This window comes from Lissotriton helveticus, chromosome 7, assembly GCF_964261635.1.
Source record: "Lissotriton helveticus chromosome 7, aLisHel1.1, whole genome shotgun sequence".
In the NCBI taxonomy this organism is placed as follows: domain Eukaryota; kingdom Metazoa; phylum Chordata; class Amphibia; order Caudata; family Salamandridae; genus Lissotriton; species Lissotriton helveticus.
In genome coordinates, this window is record NC_136068.1 from 1,925,888,496 (window position 1) to 1,925,911,732 (window position 23,237).

The 23,237-nt window shown below is 44.6% G+C and overlaps 1 protein-coding gene across 1 annotated transcript in view; it reads right to left on the reverse strand.

Moving 5' to 3' along the window:
* LOC144767881 (sulfotransferase 6B1-like) overlaps window positions 1-23,237 on the reverse strand; it is a 117,294-nt gene that overhangs the window by 49,916 nt on the left and 44,141 nt on the right. Inside the window, exon 3 of the mRNA XM_078651234.1 lies at window positions 22,679-22,768. Within this exon, the coding sequence (XP_078507360.1) occupies window positions 22,679-22,768 (90 nt within the window). The remainder of the gene's footprint in view (window positions 1-22,678; window positions 22,769-23,237) is intronic.

A 23,237-nucleotide genomic window follows, 5' to 3' on the forward strand; every position in this document is an offset into this window, starting at 1 on the left:
CTTCATTAAACTGCTGTATCAGTGGAATAGGTTTACACAAAGCATACTTGTACTGAGTCCATGGCCTGCTTAGCATTGGACCAAACCACCCTTCGCAGGATGTTGAATGTTTTTTTTTCTACGCTGCATTAGAGAGGGGAGATAGGGCAAGGCCGGCGATGGCAGTTGGCCATAATGTGTCCCAGCTAAACACAGACCTGAACCAGAGACAGACCTTTGACTCAAGTCAGGCTGGGACATTCATTGGCTCTCCCATCAATACTCAGTCTCAAAAAGCAGGCCTATCCCATGGGAATCACAAACTGTGCTTTAAACAGCACAGGTGTTCCCAGGGGACACTGCACTTACAAGCTCACCCCAACAAAGCATGGGTGTCCCTCAGGTTACTTAGAATATATTTATAGACGTTGGCATCACAAAGCGATGCTATCCCTCAGCTTACACAGATTTTAAAGAGCATAAATGTATTAAGTGTATACAGGTCTCAGCATAAAAGAGCAGAGATACACCTCTGGTTCACAAATTACACAGAATCAGTCCTCGCACAGCATACCTTGCGTGCCTGGTAATGGTACACCCCAGGTGCACCTTGTGAGTGCACTTGAGAATCTTAAGACTTAAACTCTCCAGAGGAATCATCCTGCCATGCTGCATTAAATGCCATTCTCAACAGAAAGCTCCTCTACAACCTTTACAGAGGCTTGAAGACTCACATGCAAACTCTTGATTTTAGGTCAACCTCTTTTGACAAAAGGCAATCATTCCACTCCAGATCAATACATATAGAGACCCCTTCAAGGTCCACTGCAGCTGAAAGACAATCTTTTAATTCATCATTTTAAAACGCTTCACCATCATCCTAAATAGGAAATGCTGAGAAGTAGCCTGCCCTGCCTTTTATCCCTCAGGTATGTAAACAACAAATTGATATTGCAAAACCCTAGAGGCTAATGTGGCAATCCTAGGGCTAGAGTTACGTGTCTTCCCACCATTCAATGTATATGTATATATCAGTGGCTTGTGGTCAGTCCTCAAAATGACATTTCTGTTTTTCTGCACCATACATAACAGCTACATTTATCCAAAGCACAACCACAATCCATTGGTTACTTGTCAATTACCAAATAATGTAACTTTCCCTCTATTAAAGAATTTAAATCATAATGCATCGTCACCCCTTGCTCATCCGTTCCATTAGTAAAGAGTGCACTCAGACCATAGTTGCTTGCATGCGCTGTAATGATACATGATTTCAAAGGATCATAGGGTAACAATGCACACGCATCTGCTATTTGCCCCTTAATCTATTGAAATGCCTTGTAACAATCTGAATCCCACACAAACAGAACTCTTTTCTTAATTACTGAAACATCTCATTTAGGAGTCATAGCCAGATATAAAATGTGAATAAAACTCTAAAAATTCCATAAATGCTTTCAAACCATGTTTGTCTTTGGTTGGATGAGTCTCCTTAACAGCTTTGATAAGACCAGGTTGTAGTTCACACCACCTTTCATCATATTCTTCTTTTGACTACTTTTGGAAAATGCCAAGGACCATGTACAGAATAGTATCATGTGCCTCACTGTTTGAAGCATAAATCAAAACATCATCCTGAAATGCAGCCACACCTTACATATCCTTGAGCATATGATACATAATCTGCTGAAAAAGAGAGGCTGTCCAAGCTAATCCATATGGCATTCAACAGTACTGGAAAGCCCCAATAGGCGAAATCAATGTAGTCAAATGTCTTGAATCTGTGTTCAAAACTTCTTGTTGGTAAGCTGTGAGATCTGTATTGGTGAACCACAGCACCACCCTTCATTATTTTTAGCAAGGGATATGCCTCTACCCAAATTTCCTTTTTCGAGTTAAGCAGGTTAACACACTCTCTCAGTTCTCCACTGTGCTTGCAAGCTACAACCAAAGGTGAGAAACAAAAGGAAGATTCTATTGGTTCAATGTTGGCCCAAGACAAAATATATGCAATTCTTTTTCAAGATCATTTATGATACTGAAAGGTATACCTCAAATTTTGTATTTGATAGGAATTGCCCCTTGTGTGACCCTGTCTTCTGTTTAAAACCTTCGATTCTTCCCAGTTCTCCAGAAAAGTCTCTGGGATATCTTACCATTAATACCCCTTAAACAGTACTTACTTTTTGGCACCATATCAAAAAGACCTAGGTGAAACCAACCTAAAATGTTCACCCTGTTAGTGGCCACATACATCTTTCCTTGCATTCCTCTACCCTTGAATTTAAGGATGTCTTTAAAATGTTCCAATAGGCCAATTTTCAGTCCCTCACATGATATGGGACCCTACTTTACCTTTTTCCCCAATGTTTTCGAAAAGCTCCCTTATTATCATGGTGATCCTTGCCTCTGATTCTATCGATAGGTGCAGGATCCTATCCGCCACCCCAACATCTATGTATGTTTTTACACAGTCAACAGGGATGTTTTCCCATTTGAAACCACTAGAACCATATCATGCATTCCTTCTTGTAAATATGTAATATGATCTCCGTCATCCCCTTATTGTTGTGCAACATTAGCAACGTTGTCACCACTCTATTTGGCACTCTAGCATCTTTGGCAAAATGACCCTCACATTTTTGGTGGGACACAACTTCACTCATTTCTCATGACTTTAATTATTACATACATTTATTTGTTTTAAATATTTTTCAATGGACGTTTTTCCCTTGATCTCAATTCTCTTGGTAATCTGTCCCTTTCTTGCTTAACTACACAGATTGACTCTAACCTGGAATTGTTCAGTTCTCTTACTCAACCTGGAAAGGTTTCTATATTTTTAGCCATTTTTGTTGTTTCTTCCAAAGATGTATTAACTAAAGAGACCATTTTTTGTTGTATTCCTTTGTCCCATTCATCACAAAGGAGTTGATCAGTGAAACCTTCATATTCACAATCTGCTACAAGTCTCAGTAATGTAGTGACATATGAATCAATATTTCCTCCTTGTCTCTGAACCGCAGTACCGGGTTGGATGCCAAAGCGTCTTTCTAGCTTCTTAAATACTTCTTGGTATTCATTTTAAAGTTCACATTCAGCTAATTCAATGTTTGGTAGATGTTTGAAAATCATCCTTTCCTCAAATCCCAACAAATTGGAAAGAAGGAATTTCTTTCCTTCGGATCTCAATCTTGAAGTACCCATTGCTCCCAAATGAGTTTTAAAAGTTCATACTACTGTGTACAGTGAAATTGGTGGATCTAAGGAATTTCCAAAAATGGAAGCGGTGGATTTACTGATTCCATGACAGAAAAAATAAGGAGTAGATGTGAGAATCAAGATTAAAATTGCAATCCTAAATTGCAATTATAAATGCCTGAGAACCAAGGAAAGAGTAATACCAGACAAACAATGGCAAACACACAGATGGCAGAGGAATGTATCACAGTCCAGGTAAAATAACTTGTGTTAAGGATGATCAGTCTGAAACATTGATACTGGTGAACATGTAACAACATAAACACGGATATCACTATTAACTTGGTACAACAGCTCTGTGATTTAATAACCTAAATTGTATTTCAAGATGGCACTCAGCATTGTGATGTGTTTGTCACAATCAGAATTATACATTTCTGGTTCATTTGGTAGAACTGGAAACTCTTGTTTTCTTTAAAAGGCTAAATACCCACATAGTGAGTGGCACGGGTTGTGGAGCTGACACGATAGTGCTGTGGTTTGAAATTACAATATATAGGCCTTGGAACCTAAGATGTATTCCAATGAAAGTTGCTGACACTACATGGCCATGTGACATGTATGTCATGTGAGGGACAAGGTTTGTACTTCCTGATTTCTGGCTGCGTCGCTGCAGACATTGGTGTTTTGAAATGCAACCAACATTCCATATGCTTTTAGGTGGCCAATGATGGAGTACTTTTCTTCATGCAAATTCTATTAGAATCGAGGTACAAGAAGCAATCTTTGATGCCTGTTTAGTTTTGCATGAGGTTAAGCATCAGAAGCAATACCGTTCAATACTGTGATGCAAATTAAGAACCAGAAGGAAGACAGAGAGTGTTATTTCTAAATCATGAAGGTTTTGTTGTGTAGGAATCTAGGACCCTACTGTAATTTTCCCGATTCATGCCCATATATAGGTATAAATTACCCGATCCTTATATAGGCATGAAATCATTCCCATATTTAGACTGAGCCTATGCATCCCAAATACAGCATGGCTACTTCCACTAAGTTCCAAGAATCAACAACGATTTCTTAGAAAAACCCGCCTTCAGCAGCTAGGCACTTCCCCTTGCCTGAATACTAATTTATCTAGGAAATCATGGAGTTTTCAAAGAACTGAGTCTTTGATGACATTATTATGTTCAATCATACATCAAACTCGGCACATTCAAGGTATAAATATGCCTACATTTGCCCAGACAAACACACGGTGGTTTGGAGAAGTTCGACAATCTACTTGCACGACTCGCCCTGCAGCAGCAAGTGCCGAAGGAAGCCGACCCTCCAGCTGACGCACTGAGAGACTCTGTCTTTTCTCCTGCCGAGAAATCCAGCTCCAGTGTTTCCAGCCTACCCTTGCGGGTTGCTGGGAAATCGAGTCCGGAGAGAGAGATTCAAGACCTCCTTCATTCTAAAACCAAGGTACGAAGCTGATTAGACCCTTAGAGAATTCTTCGAATAGATTCTTGGCAAAGAATACTAAAACTTAAGCTACACCTCACTTACTTCTTCCCTTGTACTAGACTTAGGTTAGGTACACCGGGGTAGGCGTATTTTAGAAGCACCAGTTGAGTACTTTTTGTCATTCTTCATCACTGTATGTATTTATTTATTATATGTTATTTTATATGGCTTAGAAACCATACCATGCTTTTACAGTACTACTTTATAATACTTTTCGTATTATATGCATTGTACTTTATAACCAGTATTACGATTGTAGCAGTACATTTCTCATGCTTGAGAAAGAAGACTGTTTCTCTATTTCTCAGCACCTCTGGTGAAACGAAGCATGCACAATTGATTGAGTAAAATAGCCATCTATTGTTTCCGCGACTCTAGAGATTGATTTCTTATTCTTGGGAAACAAAGTTGTCATGTTTATGCGGTCGTCAGAAACTAATCCCTTCTTGTGAATTCGAGAAAGTTTCTAGTGACCTCTGAGCTAGCTGGCACTCACAATTAAGTTTAATATATTCGGTAGAGACCTAGTCGACCTCAGTCCTACTTCTAAACTACAGGATATATTATTCCAATGCGCAGAGCCTATTGGGAATATAGGAACTACACTACAGTTTATTAAAGGAATAGCAAAGTTAAAAATTCAAATGCTCAAATCCGTTATAAATCAATAATTGATGGCTGTATTAGTCAATATGAACCTCAAAGAAATTCAAAATCATTGAAGCAAAGTGAACTATCACAAAGTTGTCTCAAAATAAAGTCAAGCAAAATGAGTTGTCCCATTAACAGAGTACCCCGTACCTGCCCTAGCGAGGTAAATGTCAGGGTAGTTCTAGACAGAAGACAGTACAATGAGGTTCTGCTGCAAATTCTTTGAAAGTCATCTGAGAAAGTGTCTGAACTATCTCCTACTCAATATTAAATCACACAATTCTAACACTTGATACACGTACACATAGTGCCAGGACAACCCAGGGTAACTGTGCGCTCTATAAGTGCGAATAACATAACATAACATGATTCCCACACAAACGGACAATCAGTTTAAGATACCACACAATGCGGTCACTCAGTGCAAACAATGCTGATAGCCACTATACCTTGTACATCTGCAATTGTTGAATGTTGGCGGGCCAGCGTCCCCAGTAGGGGGAGGCATGGTTAGCCATCTCTGAGAGTAGGGGGATTGCCCCAGGGAGTGGAATGGTGTTGGCATTGGAGGAAGGAGAGAGGGCTTTGCATTCCATAGGGCCCTGGAGGTGTGTAGTCCCTGTCAATGCACTTAGAGGGGGTGCGGAAAAAGTCACAGAGGTCCATGGTGCAGAGAGGGGCTGATACGTGTACGTGTCTGAGGGGGAGGGCGGGAGTGTGAGAGGGTGGAGGGCAGGAGTGGGAAAGATGGAAGATTAAAGACCGGGGAGGAGGAGATTGTAGGTGTGGAGAGGGATAAAAGAGTGACACGAGAAAGAGATGGGTGCGGGAGCTAGACAGCGGGGAAAAAGAGGGTGGGGAGGGGGACCGTGGGAAGGGAGGGAGGGTAGGGGAAGAAAGGGGAAGCAGGGTGAGGGGAGAGGGGGTAGGGCTAGGAGGATGTTTGGCCTAGGTCAAGGGCTCACAGCATCTCTCCAAGAAGGGCCGTCATGGTCCGCAGGTATTTGGGCCTCTTCGCTCGGGAATTGAGGGGTGCAGGGGGGGGCACATTTTAGGGATTGTCTCGTAGGAAGGGTGCCCATGTCCGCCTGAACATCTCTGATTGGTCCTGCAGGTTGTAGATAACATGTTTGTACGTCAATGTCAGCGACTGGCATTTTCTTCTTTTTAGCGGCTACAACAGCTTTTGAACCCCTGTCACGTCTATCTTTTTGCATCTCACATCAACAGCAGGTCCCTCTCTTCTTCAGTTGGAGGCCGAACGCTCTGGCCCTCGCGATAATGCTTTTCTCCAAGATTGGAGCAAGTGTCTAATAGACACCTTTCCACATTTTGTGATGATTCAATGAATAGCTGCTCGGGTGAGGAGGCAGAAAGCGAGGTTGGTTGTAGTGACTCCATTCTGGTTAGCAGAGTTGTAGGTCCCGACCCTGATGGATCTTTTGTGCGTCTCTCCGTCAGGCTTCCTTACTTTCCAAGGCTTCTAATGAATCCAGTTGGGGGTACTTCATCCTCTTGTTCTGCAAGGCTCTCTTGAATTGATGGCGTGGTGAATTCCAGGTGTCAATGGCGACTGCCTGGTCTTTCAGAGCTCGCTGGGTTCTTCATTTATCAACCGTGGTCTTCTGGATCCCACAAATGGTATGCTTCAGCATGGCATCGATGGGTCAGTTGGTGTGATTGATAGCATGTTGATCCTGTGTGATTAATTTCCTTCCCTCTCTAGCAGCTGATGGTATGGCGTATAGGCCGGTGAATAACTTTCACTCAGCCATTTTGGCTGGTTGTGTGTTGTCCAATGCCTTCAGGCTTAGGCATCTGCTACGCATCATTATTGACATAATCCCGGGAGTCACTTGTTTGTTCTGCAGAAACCCTTTGCTCCATGTCGGTCTGGCAAGTTAACCCTCTTGCCAGGCCCAAATCTTAATTTGTAATACATACAAGTCACCCATAAGGTAGGTCATTGACTGCCCAATGGCAGGGTGAAGTGTATTTAAAAAGTGGGGCATGTAAAGTTACGTTTTACATGTCCTAGTAGTGAAAAACTCTTACATATGTTTTTCACTACTGCAAGGCCTATCTTTCCCATTGGATAACATTGGGATTAGCTACTTACATTTTTAGAAGTGTCATTTCAATCTGAAAAACATTGAATCTCCAAGTTTGGTGTCTCTGATTTCAAATTGTAATTCTGAAAATGTCACTTTTAGAAAGTTCACATTTTTCTTACTTTAGCCATTTGGCACCTGCTGCCTGTCTCTGAATAAACGTTTGGGGTGGGTAACAGCTGGGCTTTGTGCATTACCTCTAGACAGCTTCACACTAAAGGATCTTTGAGGTGACTTGATGAGCAATCCACGATCTGATGGTCCATCCTCGGTAGGAGAGTAGGGAGGAGCTGGACACAGCCTCACACTTAAACCTGAATAGGCTATGCCCTGCCCCCCCACACAAAGGGCTGTATTACCCCTGTACAGCCATGGCCGGTGGTAGGTGTAACTGCAGGGCGGTGACGTAGGGAGGGGGAGGGGCAGGGTGGGGGTTTGTAATGTATGGATTACGGACTTTAACAGGTAAGTAAACATATAAATTAATAAAACGAATTTTGTTGTGTGTGCTGCATCACCAAATGCGATTCAGTGCGCGCAACGAAATTCGTTTTATTTATTTATATGTTTACTTACCTGTTAAAGTCTGTAATCCATACATTACAACCCCCCACCCTGCCCCTCCCCCTCTCTACGTCACTGCCCTGCAGTTACACCTACCACCGGCCATGGCTGCCCCTGTAGTGGGTCTGGAGCCAGGGCAGGGACTCAAGGGCTAGCTGGCTGGCTGGCATCCTGATTGAAGTCTCAGGGACATAAAAGATTTCAAATCATTCTGCTCCTGCACCTGGACTCTGCCGTCTGTAAGACTGCCCTGTCAAGTAGAGCCACCCCAGTCATGGACCCTTGGAAGTGAGCCTAAGGTGGACTCACACATCCTCTAGTGTGTAAGCAGAATCGATGCAGTGGGGCTGTTACAGGAACAGGATTGGGGCATCACATTCGGAACCAACGCATCGCATTCAGAACGATGCTTCATAACCAACGCATTGCCACCACAGTGTGGAGAAGATTGATGCATCGCCTCAACTGCGTGAAGAAACCTGGCACATCGCTTCGGAACCAGCGCATTACCCTCGGAAGCGACATATAGCAGCAATTGTGTGGAGAAAATTGACTCATCTGCTCAACTGCTCAGGAGGAACACCGACGCATCGCTCAGCTGCACCCCGCTTCTTTGTCGACGCAACCAGGATTAAGGTCATTTTGTTCAGCTGGCCTCACCGGATCCCTGTATTTGGCCCATGCTCCATCACGGTCGACCAGAACTCTTGACTATGTCCTGGTCTTCCACGAGCAGATATTCTATTTAAGCGCTTATTGATTCTAAGCTTGATTTTACAGTTTATTCTTTGAAATTCATATCTCAAGTTCTATTGATTGGATATTTGTAGTTTTGGTCTTGTTTTATTTATGAAATGAAGCTCTTTTTTCTAATATTGTGTGGAGTCTTTTTGTGATGTTGTCACTGTTTGAAGTGTTGCACAAATACTGTACACATTTCATCTGAAGTTAAACCTGACTGCTCTGTGCCAAGCTGCCAGGGGGTAAGCACAGGTTCATTTAGGGTGCGTTTGTGACTTACCCTGACTAGGACTGTCGTTCTTGCTTGCTCAGGGTGCATACCTCTGCCAACCAGAAACCCAATTTCTAACAACAATGCACTATAGACAGGACTTGTAGAATTATGCGATTTTGTGGATGCAGCATTTTCCGCATAATTATGGGCATGCTATATTTTCATATAATCCATCACCTGCTGCATAATCTACAGATCACAACACTGTGACAACTGCTTTCCAAAAGTTGATTGGTCACCTTACTGTTGGTTTTTACTGTATTTGGGTGTTAAACAGGTACTAATGAGGTCAAAGTGTAGCCCTGATACTGTTAATATGTGTAAAAATTACAAATAATGTGGTAATACTATCAAACAATGTTCCACATTATGCAGAATAATTTACCTTTTCTTCCTGAATAATTTACTAAACTCTGCCGTATAATTTGGCCCTCCTCTGCCGCATAATTCCAGTTGTCCTGTTTAAAGAAAAACCTTTTCTTTTTTTTTAAATGTCCTCCCAGCAAATAAACTGAAAAGACAGTTAAATGATGAAGCAATGGAGTGATACAGAGGAGCAAGCAGGTGAATCAAAGGGCGTTTACAATTTTGAAAGCATTATGCAAGAGTTACTGGCAAAGATGATCAAAATTGTGTAATATCACCTCCTACACGCCAAATTTAATTTTCGTATGTTCCGGTCTGGTGCGAGCAGATATTCCATTTAACAGTGTATTTATTACAAAGCACAATTTTACAGTTTATTCTTAAAAATTCACATCTCAACTTCTATTAATTGGATTTTTGTCATTTTGGTCTTGTTTTATTTATAACATTAAGCTCTATGGTTCTACCATGGTGAGGAGTATCTTTGTGTGTTGTCACTGTGTTACTGTTTGAAGTGTTGCACAAACACTGTACACATTTCATCTGAAGTTAAACCTGACTGCTCTGTGCCAAGCTACGAGGGGGTGAGCACAGGTTAATTTAGAGTGTGTTTGTGACTTACCCTGACTGGGACTGCGGTTACTGCTTGGTCAGGGTGCATACCTCTGCCAACCAGAAACCCAATTTCTAACAATAGTGTATTATAGGCAGGACTAGTGGAGTTATGCGATTTTGTGGATGCAGCATTTTCCGCATAGTTCTAGACATGCTCTATTTGCCCTATGATCCATCACCTGCTACATAATCTGCAGATTTTCACAAACATTTTCTAAAAACGCAGTGAAAATCGCTGTTCCAAAGGTTGATTGGTCACCTTACTGTTGGTTTTTGCTGTATTTGCGTGTCAAAGAGGTACTGATGAGGTCAAACCGTAGCCCTGATACTGTTCATATGTGTAAAGAAATGACAGAATAATGTGGTAATACTATCATAAAATGTGCCAAATTATGCAGAATAATTGACCATTTCTTACTGAAAAATGTACTAAACCCTGCCGTATAATTTGGTCCTTCTCTGCCACATAATTCCAGCAGCCCTGATAATAGGAAAACCTTTTTTTTCTTTAAATGTTCTTATGGCAAAGAAACTGAAAAAGCAACTAAACGATGAAGGACTGTAGGGATGAAAGAGGAGCAAGCAGGAGACTTAAAAGGGCGTTTACAATTTTGAAAGCTGTTATGAAAGAGTTACTGGCGAAGATGATCAAAATTGTGTAATAACCCCTCCTACACGCTGAATTTAATTTCTGTATTTTTGTCCTCGTGAGAAGTATGATGTTTTGGCAGAAAGGCAATATTCTCCTGCAGGGGTGCAAGGCCTGCAGGAGAAGATTGCTAGTTTTATTGTCACATTTCGCATGTTATATATACAATTTTTCTTTGCGCTGCGACCTCACTCACACTGTATTCTCCATCACTTGTGGATTTAGTATATCCTGGTAGAGTAGACACCAAAACATCCCTGAGCTCCTAATTCTCAGAGAGGGGGTTGTAGACCTCAAAGGAACTCGGTTTTTCCTTTGAGAGGAGAATCCCAAATGATGAAGCATGTCACCTCTGGTGAGGGATTTCGTCCTGAAAAGGGAATCTCCCACGGCTAGGTCTGTGTGTTATAGTCTGTGGCTTTTCTATACTCCTTTATCTTCACAAAACATTTCTCTTGCTTAGAATAGACCCAAGGATTTTACACTTGTTTTTGTCACATACTATTGGGGATATAATCTTATGCAGGTTTTTAAATTTCCCTAGTACCCTCCAGCTTTAATTTGTGGTTGTGTTAGTATTGTGATTGTTAGCCTAGTTTCCCATTAGTTTAAAATGGAGAGGTGAAGCTTAGTATGTATGAACCCACAGTGTCATAACACATCTTTCTATGAAAGTGGTTTTGTCACAGTGTGTTCAGAAACCACTCTTTTAGAAATTGGCTGAGTTGTGTGTTTTAAGCATTTCTAGGTGTCTCTGCTGAATGTGGATTGACTGTCTGGATCTGAGAGGTGAGAGGAGCTGGGAGAGGATTTGACCCAGGGAGGGGTTGAGAAGGCACCAGCTGTCCTGCATCTGGAGAGTAGGGGGAGGAGAAGCCCGGGTGTTGAAGAGGCCTGGGTTGCTGCTATAAAACAATTGACCCATCTCCTGCTGAGTGATTAAGGATCCAGTCCCCCAGTATCAAAGGGAGAATGGTGACACTGGGAGGGAGACACCTAGAACTGATTTAGGCAGAGGTCAGGTACTCCTGAGCACAAAGAACTTCAAAGACATTTAGGGGTATAACTATGAGACCCCTGAAAGTTGGAATGGAAAGAGACTGAAAAGGCTTGGACCCATTTCGTGGTCAAGAGGATCCTCTGCTAAGGAAGGAACAACTGAAGAGACTGCTGGGAAGGACCGACCCTTGCTTCATTATCGGGGCTGGTCTGCAGTTTGCTGTTTTAACTAAGGAAGAGGCTATTGGGACTGTGCTTTGTTCCCTGGGTCCCCCTGCTTGAAGAAGACCGTGCTTTGTGCTGTGTCTTGTTACCCCAAGGGCCCAAGGTGAGATGGCTCCCTGTTTGGAAACAGGAACAAAAAAGTTACCAGAGAAATTTCAAGTGACGCGGTGGGCGCATGTTGTGGCAGCTTGAGACCCTCAGAAGATGTGCCCTGTGATCTTGGACACACAGAAGAGAAGTGAGACTCAGACACGCTGGGTGCGTGTGGTGGTGCACAGGAGACGTTGGTGAAGAGTGCCTGGTCAACGTGTGTATCGAAGGTGAAGTGAGTCTCAGACACGCTGGGTTTGTGTCGTGGTGCACCCCAGGCGTTAGTGAAGAGCGCCTGGTCAGCATGCGCATCGGAGGTGAAGTGAGACTCGGACCGCAAGGTGCGTGTCGTGGTGCGGCCAAAGTCGTTGGTGAAGAACGACTGTATATCGGGGCACCGGAGTTGGAGTAAGTCTCAGTGAAGCAGTGTGCGTGCTTTGGTGCAACTTGGGACTGTGGAGGTGAACGGCTGATCATTGTGTGCACCGGAAAAAAAGTGAGTCTCTGCAGCGCGGTGTGCGTGTCTTGGTGCCAACTGAGACCGCAGGAAGGAGTACCTGGTGAACCTGCACTCGGAGTCGACATGAAGTCCCATCAGCGTTGTGTGTGTGGCTTCGTGCCAGAGGAGGCCCGGATGGTGCTGTGGTGAACATGCACCCAGATAACGTAATCTCAGAGGCGTGGGGTACGTTTGCCCTGCGGCCGCCTGAGATCTTCCTAACTGTCGCAGACTGGCAGCCCCGGAGGAGCTGAGCTGCCAGGCTCAGCCGCTGAGGACCATTGAGAAAGTTCTGCAGAGAAGGCCCAGTTCACTGAAGGAGGAGAGGAGAGTGGGGCCGCGCCCCCAGGTAACATGGATCACTACCTGGGCGGGGTGCGGGCTCGGAGAGACACTCTCTCTGCCTCTCAGTCCTTCTGGTGATGTGAGCCTTTGCTTCCACTCAGATTCGAGCCCGTACTGACCAAAGGAGTGGCAGTACTGGGGCCCGAGTGAGAAGCTGTACTTTATGTCATCGTTGATAAGTGTGGGGGGCAACTGTTATTGAAGAGACTGATTGTCGTAATACACATTGCCAATATTGCTTCTAACGAACTGCCGGACTTTCTTATGACGCCTGACATTATTTCTGCATAACGAAGTACATGATTGTAGCACTACGCATTGCATTATTTCTCCATTGCAAAGTACATGATTGTAACCATGCATTGCATTATTCCTTAATTGCAAAGTATATGATTGTAGCGGTGCTCATTATATTATTTCTTCATTGCAAAGTACGTGATTGGGGTGTGACGCATTGCATTATTCCTTCATTGCGCAGTACATGATTGTAGCGGTGCGCATTGCATTACTTCTCCCATTGCAAGGTCCTGGGGTGTATCGTTACGCATTGTATTATTTCTCCTTTGCCCAGCACAGGATTGTATCGTTACGCAGTGCACTATTGTTTGTCCATTGCAAAGTGTGTAATTCCAGCATTGCGACCAGCGTAGCATTTTGAAAGCGGTGGTTGGGATTTGAAGCTAGCAGCCAGCCGGAATGGGTAATAAATATTACCCTTTATTATATGTTGGCTTTTGTATCGTGTGGTCTGATCTTATATCTTTTTATATAAAGTTTATACTCATTTTATCATACTTGTGTGGAGTCCATTTGTGGTGTCACCAATGGGTTGCTGTGAGTGTGATTGCACATACTATACACTCGTGCCTTGGAGACAGGCCTGGCTGCTCATCCCCAGCTTCTAAGGGTGTGAGTAGGGCTATCACAAACGGTGTCCTTTCTTGGCCTAATGTTGAGTAAGGAGTCCCGGGTCTCGCATTTGGTGACAGTGGTGCGGGACTGGGACTCCGGTTTCCAACATGCCCCATCATGTCTGCTGTTAGGATTGGCTTTTTAGCCAACATTATATTGCATTCTGGGAGTTATAGTTCCACTTTTAACGTTGGCTGGTAAAGTTTATGGTCTATGAGCAATGGTTAGGAAGATGGGATTAAACTACAGTAGCACCTTTCAGCCTCTGAGTCATAACGAGCCGTGATGTATTGAGTTGCATTGTCATGTTTCTATAACTTTCAATAATTAACATTAGTTCCTGCTGTTACATTTGAAATGGAATTAAGTTTTAGGTGATAACAAAGGTTTGTGGGGGAGGGGGGGTCACTGAGAGGAGAAGACACAGATGATGGGCCCTGGAGAACCGTGACTTAGAGTAAGGCTCTGTGATGATGACTGACCTGTTGCGACATAGCAGAAGCTGAAGTGAAATTTGTCACACAGATAATGGTAAGAAACTCAAGTGAATCAGCAGCAGACACACTGTAAGCGGTGCTGCCCCCACCACCCTTCCTGGGGTAGATCAGCAGTTGTCCGTCGTAGTACAGTTCAAGCTGGTAACTCACATCATTCTACCAGTCTGCAGAATGTATTATCTCTCTCTTTCTCTCTCTCTCTTGTTGCTGCCTCGCTCTTTTCATCCCAGTCATCTTTTCCTCTCTCTTTCTCTATCCTCATCTTCCTATTTCTCCTTCGCCATCACTCTCTTTACCGCCTCTCTCCTACTTATCAGTCTGTTGTCCTCGCCATCTTCTCTTTTTAGATCTTTCTGTCCTCTCTCATAGCACACAGTCCTGTGAGTCCTACCCACATGTTTGGAGCAGCAGGCTCTTAGATTTAGGCCTTTGTTCCTTTTGTATGTGTTTCTTTAGCCTCTCTCGTCTTATCTCTCTCTCCTCTCTTTGTATGCTTCTATCTCTTTCCTTGCATTCTTTCCACCCTCTTCTATTTGCCCTTCTTTTTTTCCTCTCCCTTTCTCTAATGCTTTCTCCCCATCATCTCCTCTCTTGACAAGCCGTCATGTATAAGTTTATCTCTCATTCTTTAATGACACTTAGCCCTAGTGACTGTGTTTGACTATTTGAGAATGCGAGCTGACAATGGACAATCGGTCATATCAGTGCTGCTTGATATGTCAGCGGCATTCGATACGGTGAACCATAGCATTCTGTTAAATAGACTCAGAAACATTGGCGTTAAAGGTCGAGCAATAACATGGTTTCAGTCTTATATATCAGACAGAACACAGGCAGTGAGTATTCAACCCTTTACATCTCCAAAGACTTTGGTCCGACATAGGGTTCCACAGAGCTCAGCAATTAGCCCGATTCTATTTAATATATATCTGCGGCCACTTATTCCTATCATCAAGTCTTATGGAGTAGTATTAGTCAACTACGCTGACGATACACAGCTTGTGTTTTCGTTGGAAGGGGATCAAACAATTCCTAGGGAAAAATTCCACAGGTGCATGGAAAGTGCCACAAATTGGCTTAGAAACAGCTGCCTCCAATTCGATGGAGATACAACTGAAGTTGTTTATTGAACCACGAGTAAAATAGCTCGTCCTCTACCTGTTGACTTCCGGCTTACTCCCCCCCCACAGATACTCCATTAATTCCAGCCAGTACAGTACGTAATCTGGGGGTACTAATGGATAACAATCTTCAACTGGACTCACAAGTAAACAAAACAGTTGGCTCCTGCTTTTCTCTGATTAGAGCTTTACGAAAAATTCTTCCACTATTGCCTGTCTCTGCTAAAATACAAGTAGTGAGGAGCGTTATTCTGAGCAGGCTGGACTATTGTAACTCCCTGTATCTTTGAACTCCGAATTCCCTGATGCTAAAGTTACAAAGAATCCAAACTATAGCAGCAAAGCAAGCTTTAAGCCGGCAGCGCATGTCCTCTGCATCTCTGGCTCTAAGAGATCTTCATTGGTTGCCGATTAAGCAGAGGATACATTTTAAATCTCTCTTCATTGTTTTTAAAGCAGTACATGATCTGGGTCCTAGACCACTGCAGAGAAAATTCACGTGGTATACCCCTCCAAGAAACCTCCGCTCGTCAACAGCAAACTGGGTCAACACCACAAAATTTAAAAGAGCTAGGACAGGAGGGAGAGCTTTCAGCTCCGTGGCTTTACGACTGTGGAATGAACTCCCAATAAACATCAGGCAAAGCGAGAACCTGATGCAATTCAGGAAGAAGCTGAAGACTTGGCTGCTCCCGGGGGAGGAGTACTACTTGGATGTAGCGTCTCTGACTCATCTTGTGGTTTTACTCTGATTTCCCTCCCTCCCCTTAATCTTTTATCATGCCTGGGTGGCCGATCAACTACGCCACATAACAACAAGGTACTCTCCCAGCGCCAGGATACCCGGTGGGTGACAGTGCGCTATACAAATATAGTTTACATTACATTACATTTCTCTCCTCTAATTTATTTCCAATTCGGTCACCTCGTTTCTCCTTGCAGCTACTATTTTTTTTAAATGTTGTTATGTTTGTCTGACCCGAACCATGCATTCCTACTGGGCCTGCATGTTTGTGATCCGGAGGCTGGAGGAAGTGCAGGAAACCTGCCGCGCAGTGAGGTGAAACAGGAGAAAAGTATGGTTTCCCTTAGATCGCTTTTCAGCACTAGCGTCCTGTCGCGCACTGCCTGTGTGCATCCGAGGATGATGAATAGCTTCATGGTAATGAGGCAGGTCGCAGGGGTAGTTTGGTGTCCATTCAATGAGCCACAGAGACAAAAGTGGACAGGACAGGCATGGGCAAATACCAAACCTGGAGCTCATGCTTGGAGGTGGAAGCTTTCCACTTGCTTTATGGTGGAGGGTTCAGTGACACCCTAACGTTATGCCGTCCTCCGCACACGCCCACCGTGACATCGGACGGGTGGGGGCCTTCCGAAGAAAGCAAGGGGTTAAAGTGACCCAGTTACACCCGTATACATACGCCTTCTATCTCAGAAATCGTCTTAATTTGGTCGGAATGTTTGTCTGGTTCCCTCCATGCACCTGCGCTTCTCCGATGGTTACAATCGTCATTTCTCATGAGGGCCACAGATCCCGCAGGGGGCTGACTGCCCTGTAATGCGTATCACGTCACTAACCATTATCCAATCACGAGCTAGTCAGCCTTGTGGCGCACAACAGCTCAGGCCAATGAATATAGTACGATTCAGAAAAGGGGGTGGTGATGAACAGAGTGTCTGAATTAAGCAGACCACTCTTACCCAGTCCAAAGATCAGGGCTTGATCCATCACCGTTATTTAGCTCACTGCCCCATCCCAGCTCAGAACCTGGCTATATGCAAATTAGTCTGTCCCTGGCCCAGTGCATCATGGGAACAGGGCAGACCAAACTACCAAGCCAATTCTTCACCAGAAAGGAGACAAGCTACCGGGGACCGGTTTCTGGCATTTCAGCTTCGTCGGCCCGGCTTGCTTGAATCCTGATGGAGCAGTGAGCAAGGGACTCATGTCTGAGTGTACCCTGCCACACCTATAGTGGCCAAAAACGATTCAGAAAAGGGGGTGGTGATGAACAGAGTGTCTGAATTAAGCAGACCACTCTTACCCAGTCCAAAGATCAGGGCTTGATCCATCACCGTTATTTAGCTCACTGCCCCATCCCAGCTCAGAACCTGGCTATATGCAAATTAGTCTGTCCCTGGCCCAGTGCATCATGGGAACAGGGCAGACCAAACTACCAAGCCAATTCTTCACCAGAAAGGAGACAAGCTACCGGGGACCGTTTTCTGGCATTGCAGCCTCGTCGGCCCGGCTTGCTTGAATCCTGATGGAGCAGTGAGCAAGGGACTCATGTCTGAGTATACCCTGCCACACCTATAGTGGTCAAAAACGATTCAGAAAAGGGGGTGGTGATGAACAGAGTGTCTGAATTAAGCAGACCACTCTTACCCAGTCCAAAGATCAGGGCTTGATCCATCACCGTTATTTAGCTCACTGCCCCATCCCAGCTCAGATTCTGGCTATATGCAAATTAGTCTGTCCCTGGCCCAGTGCATCATGGGAACAGGGCAGACCAAACTACCAAGCCAATTCTTCACCAGAAAGGAGACAAGCTACCGGGGACCGGTTTCTGGCATTTCAGCCTCGTCCAACTCTGTCCATCACCACCCCTTGTTGTTAAATATTTTGTCCACCCTAAGCGTGGAAGGGTATACTCAGATGTGAGTCCCTTGCTCATTGCACCATCAGGATTCAAGCAAGCCGGGCCGACGACGCCTGAAATGGCAGAAACCGGTCCCCGGAAGCTTGTTTCCTTCCCAGTGTAAGAATTGGCTTGGTAGTTTGGTTTGCCCTGTTCCCATCATGCACTGGGACAGGAACAGACTAATTTGCATATAGCCAGGTTCTGAACTGGGATGGTGCAGTGGGCTAAAAAACGGTGTTGGATCTAGCCCTGATCTCTTGACTGGGTGAGAGTATTCTGCTTAATTCAGAAACTCTGTCCATCACCACCCCTTGTTGTTAAATATTTTGTCCACCCTAAGCGTGGAAGGGTATACTCAGATGTGAGTCCCTTGCTCATTGCACCATCAGGATTCAAGCAAGCCGGGCCGACGACGCCTGAAATGGCAGAAACCGGTCCCCGGAAGCTCGTTTCCTTCCCAGTGTAAAAATTGGCTTGGTAGTTTGGTTTGCCCTGTTCCCATCATGCACTGGGACAGGAACAGACTAATTTGCATATAGCCAGGTTCTGAACTGGGATGGTGCAGTGAGCTAAAAAACGGTTTTGGATCTAGCCCTGATCTCTTGACTGGGTGAGAGTATTCTGCTTAATTCAGAAACTCTGTCCATCACCACCCCTTGTTGTTAAATATTTTGTCCACCCTAAGCGTGGAAGGGTATACTCAGATGTGAGTCCCTTGCTCATTGCACCATCAGGATTCAAGCAAGCCTGGCCGACGACGCCTGAAATGGCAGAAACCGGTCCCCGGAAGCTTGTTTCCTTCCCAGTGTAAGAATTGGCTTGGTAGTTTGGTTTGCCCTGTTCCCATCATGCACTGGGACAGGAACAGACTAATTTGCATATAGCCAGGTTCTGAACTGGGATGGTGCAGTGAGCTAAAAAACAGTGTTGGATCTAGCCCTGATCTCTTGACTGGGTGAGAGTATTCTGCTTAATTCAGAAACTCTGTCCATCACCACCCCTTGTTGTTAAATATTTTGTCCACCCTAAGCGTGGAAGGGTATACTCAGATGTGAGTCCCTTGCTCATTGCACCATCAGGATTCAAGCAAGCCGGGCCGACGACGCCTGAAATGGCAGAAACCAGTCCCCGGAAGCTTGTTTCCTTCCCAGTGTAAGAATTGGCTTGGTAGTTTGGTTTGCCCTGTTCCCATCATGCACTGGGACAGGAACAGACTAATTTGCATATAGCCAGGTTCTGAACTGGGATGGTGCAGTGAGCTAAAAAACGGTGTTGGATCTAGCCCTGATCTCTTGACTGGGTGAGAGTATTCTGCTTAATTCAGAAACTCTGTCCATCACCACCCCTTGTTGTTAAATATTTTGTCCACCCTAAGCGTGGAAGGGTATACTCAGATGTGAGTCCCTTGCTCATTGCACCATCAGGATTCAAGCAAGCCGGGCCGACGACGCCTGAAATGGCAGAAACTGGTCCCCGGAAGCTTGTTTCCTTCCCAGTGTAAGAATTGGCTTGGTAGTTTGGTTTGCCCTGTTCCCATCATGCACTGGGACAGGAACAGACTAATTTGCATATAGCCAGGTTCTGAACTGGGATGGTGCAGTGAGCTAAAAAACAGTGTTGGATCTAGCCCTGATCTCTTGACTGGGTGAGAGTATTCTGCTTAATTCAGAAACTCTGTCCATCACCACCCCTTGTTGTTAAATATTTTGTCCACCCTAAGCGTGGAAGGGTATACTCAGATGTGAGTCCCTTGCTCATTGCACCATCAGGATTCAAGCAAGCCGGGCCGACGACGCCTGAAATGGCAGAAACCAGTCCCCGGAAGCTTGTTTCCTTCCCAGTGTAAGAATTGGCTTGGTAGTTTGGTTTGCCTTGTTCCCATCATGCACTGGGACAGGAACAGACTAATTTGCATATAGCCAGCTTTTGAACTGGGATGGTGCAGTGAGCTAAAAAACAGTGTTGGATCTAGCCCTGATCTCTTGACTGGGTGAGAGTATTCTGCTTAATTCAGAAACTCTGTCCATCACCACCCCTTGTTGTTAAATATTTTGTCCACCCTAAGCGTGAAAGGGTATACTCAGATGTGAGTCCCTTGCTCATTGCACCATCAGGATTCAAGCAAGCCGGGCCGACGACGCCTGAAATGGCAGAAACCAGTCCCCGGAAGCTTGTTTCCTTCCCAGTGTAAGAATTGGCTTGGTAGTTTGACAGACTAATTTGCATATAGCCAGGTTCTGAACTGGGATGGTGCAGTGAGCTAAAAAACGGTGTTGGATCTAGCCCTGATCTCTTGACTGGGTGAGAGTATTCTGCTTAATTCAGAAACTCTGTCCATCACCACCCCTTGTTGTTAAATATTTTGTCCACCCTAAGCGTGGAAGGGTATACTCAGATGTGAGTCCCTTGCTCATTGCACCATCAGGATTCAAGCAAGCCGGGCCGACGACGCCTAAAATGGCAGAAACTGGTCCCCGGAAGCTTGTTTCCTTCCCAGTGTAAGAATTGGCTTGGTAGTTTGGTTTGCCCTGTTCCCATCATGCACTGGGACAGGAACAGACTAATTTGCATATAGCCAGGTTCTGAACTGGGATGGTGCAGTGAGCTAAAAAACGGTGTTGGATCTAGCCCTGATCTCTTGACTAGGTGAGAGTATTCTGCTTAATTCAGAAACTCTGTCCATCACCACCCCTTGTTGTTAAATACAATGAATATAGTAAGCTTAAAATGTCATTTTATTGGCTGCAGGGATCCTCAGCTCTATCTGCAGTCAGGGGAGTGCTAGGCTTTCCAGCTACTGGGATGAACTACCCGGCGGCCAGGCAGAGATGCTCCGTGGTGACTGCAGGCCTCTGGTATCCGGCACGGGCCAGAGCTTCGTCGCCAGTAACGTCGCTTTCAGCAGAGCTGCCAGCACGACTCAGCGAGGTTTCCGGGGTGGTGAGCCTCAGGGGTGATCCCACACCTGCTGATGGTCAGATGGTGGCTGGATGCCAGTGATTAATCAGGATAACAAAGGGAAAAGACACGGAGCGATACTAACTTGCGTCCGCCATCTTGGCTAGCAAGCCACGCCCCCCGCTGAGTGTATTGATAATGTGTGTTGACGCTCTCTTTGATAATCTGATTAAATTTAAGGTAAGGTCCATATGCAGGATCGGTAGGCGTCGTTAGACTCAAGGATATATGAGGCAAGGTGCCCCTAAAAAATTCACATTTTTCAAGAGCACAGGCTGCATAATCAGATAAATGAGCCTCCTTGAGACATGATAAAAATTAGAACCCATGACGGGTTATTAAATAATAAGAGTTCATTACAGAAGGCAAAATATAGTTAGTCTCAAAATCATTCTAAATGTATCGTGAATCAAAATAGGGAATCAGTGTAAGCCTCAGTCAGATGCACCAAGCCACGCCTCAGAAAGAATATTAAAATAACTCAAATGAAGAATTCTGATGCATGGCACACCTCCAAAATTAGCCCTTTTTATAAGAAAAAAATCCAGCAAAAGGCATCTAGTCAGCCTATAGTTAACCCGTTCCGTGCTCCTCGCGGCCAACGGCCGACGGGAGCACTCCCTCCCTGGTGCTGCGAACGACCAATATCCGTCGCAGCCTCGCCCACCTTTCAGAACGCCCGCATAGTGGCGGAATTGCCACCGGGGTTAAGGCGTTATTAATGTGTTTCGTAGACTTGTCCAATTAGAGAACAGCAATAAGGAACCGTATTGAACCTAATAAAACTATTGTGAGTCCCCTTTTGACCTAATGTCAAGGGGTGTGAGGGTACGCAATCTAGTTACACACAAAGCAATGACAAGCTTCGACGATTACCTTACTATGCACCATCAGGCAGTCAAGGTTACTGCCATTTGTTTCACCATCCGGAAGTGGCTCAAAAAGATCATCTGGATGCTGCCGGCGTCCACCCAGAGAACAGTAGTCCAAGCTCTCATCACCTCAAGATTGGACTACAGAAACGTTCTATGTCTCGGATCCATCAAGGCGGTGACTCGCAGACTGCAGATGGTGCGACACTCTGCTGCAAGACTTCTTTGCAGGGTCCTTAGAGCTACTTCTATCTCTAGCCATCTGCGGGACTTAGATTGGCTCAGGGTGGAGAACCGAATCAAGTTCAAAGCCCTGAGCTATATGTTTAAAATCAAAATAGGTGCTGCACCGCAGTATCTGCAATCCATGGTCAGACCCTACGTGCTTACATACTGCCTTCGCTCAGCCACTCAAGAGAACTTCTATGTACCCAGAATCAAATTATCTTGGATGAGAGGTAGATCGTTTGCTTACCTTGGCCCCGCACTATGGAACTCACTTCCCTTAGCTATCCTGAACGAAACGGTTATGCCCGTTTATGCAAATCCTTGAAGACTTGGCTTTTTAACTAGTAATCTCACGATTAGCCGTTTTGCATTCTGTTGGTCTGCTCCGGCGCTGGGAAACCCTTTTTGGGTAGCTGCCGCGCCTTACAAATTTAATAAATAAAATAAATAAATAAGCTGTGAATCTGGCCATTTGCGTCCTAAAATAAACACCTCGCCCATTGTTCTGGATATCACAGTAAAATTATTTTGACGCAAAACATTTATGACACTAAGCAGAGATCACTCAATATCTCTCACCCATGGAAGTTAAGAACTCACCCATCTGAGAGCAGGGCTTACCTTCACTTTGCTCAGCTCCATTGACTTGGGGATGTTGTCTGGGTACAGATGCGTCACTAGAACTCTTCGAGGAGGGATCTGGTTTATAATCTGGAAGAGAGGAAGTGCCCGATGACATGTCTGACATCACAGCTGCAGGTCACATGGCAATCACACAAGGATCTAAGCTGGCAAGATGGCTCAGTGAGCTGAAGGCTTCCTGCTTACATCTGAACATCACCACTTTCAACCTTGACTAGGGCAACTCAGCCTGTTATCCTTCAGAGGTTGAAATTCGACCACCATTACAATTTGAGTGATATTGCTATTCAGAAGCTGTTCAGAACTCCTATATAAAAAAAGGTTATTCATTTTGTCATTATAATGAAATTGACGATAAGGGGATGAGAGTGGCCCAAGGCTTCTGAATAAAGTATTCATTTTTAATAAGAGTTTAACATTCGCAAGGGCCAATCACAAGTCATATCTTGCAGAATAGAATTCAGTCAAGCAGCAGAAAAGAACATAAACTATAATTGAATATTCCAATGGCAATGATAGAGCGTCATGATATCCTGAA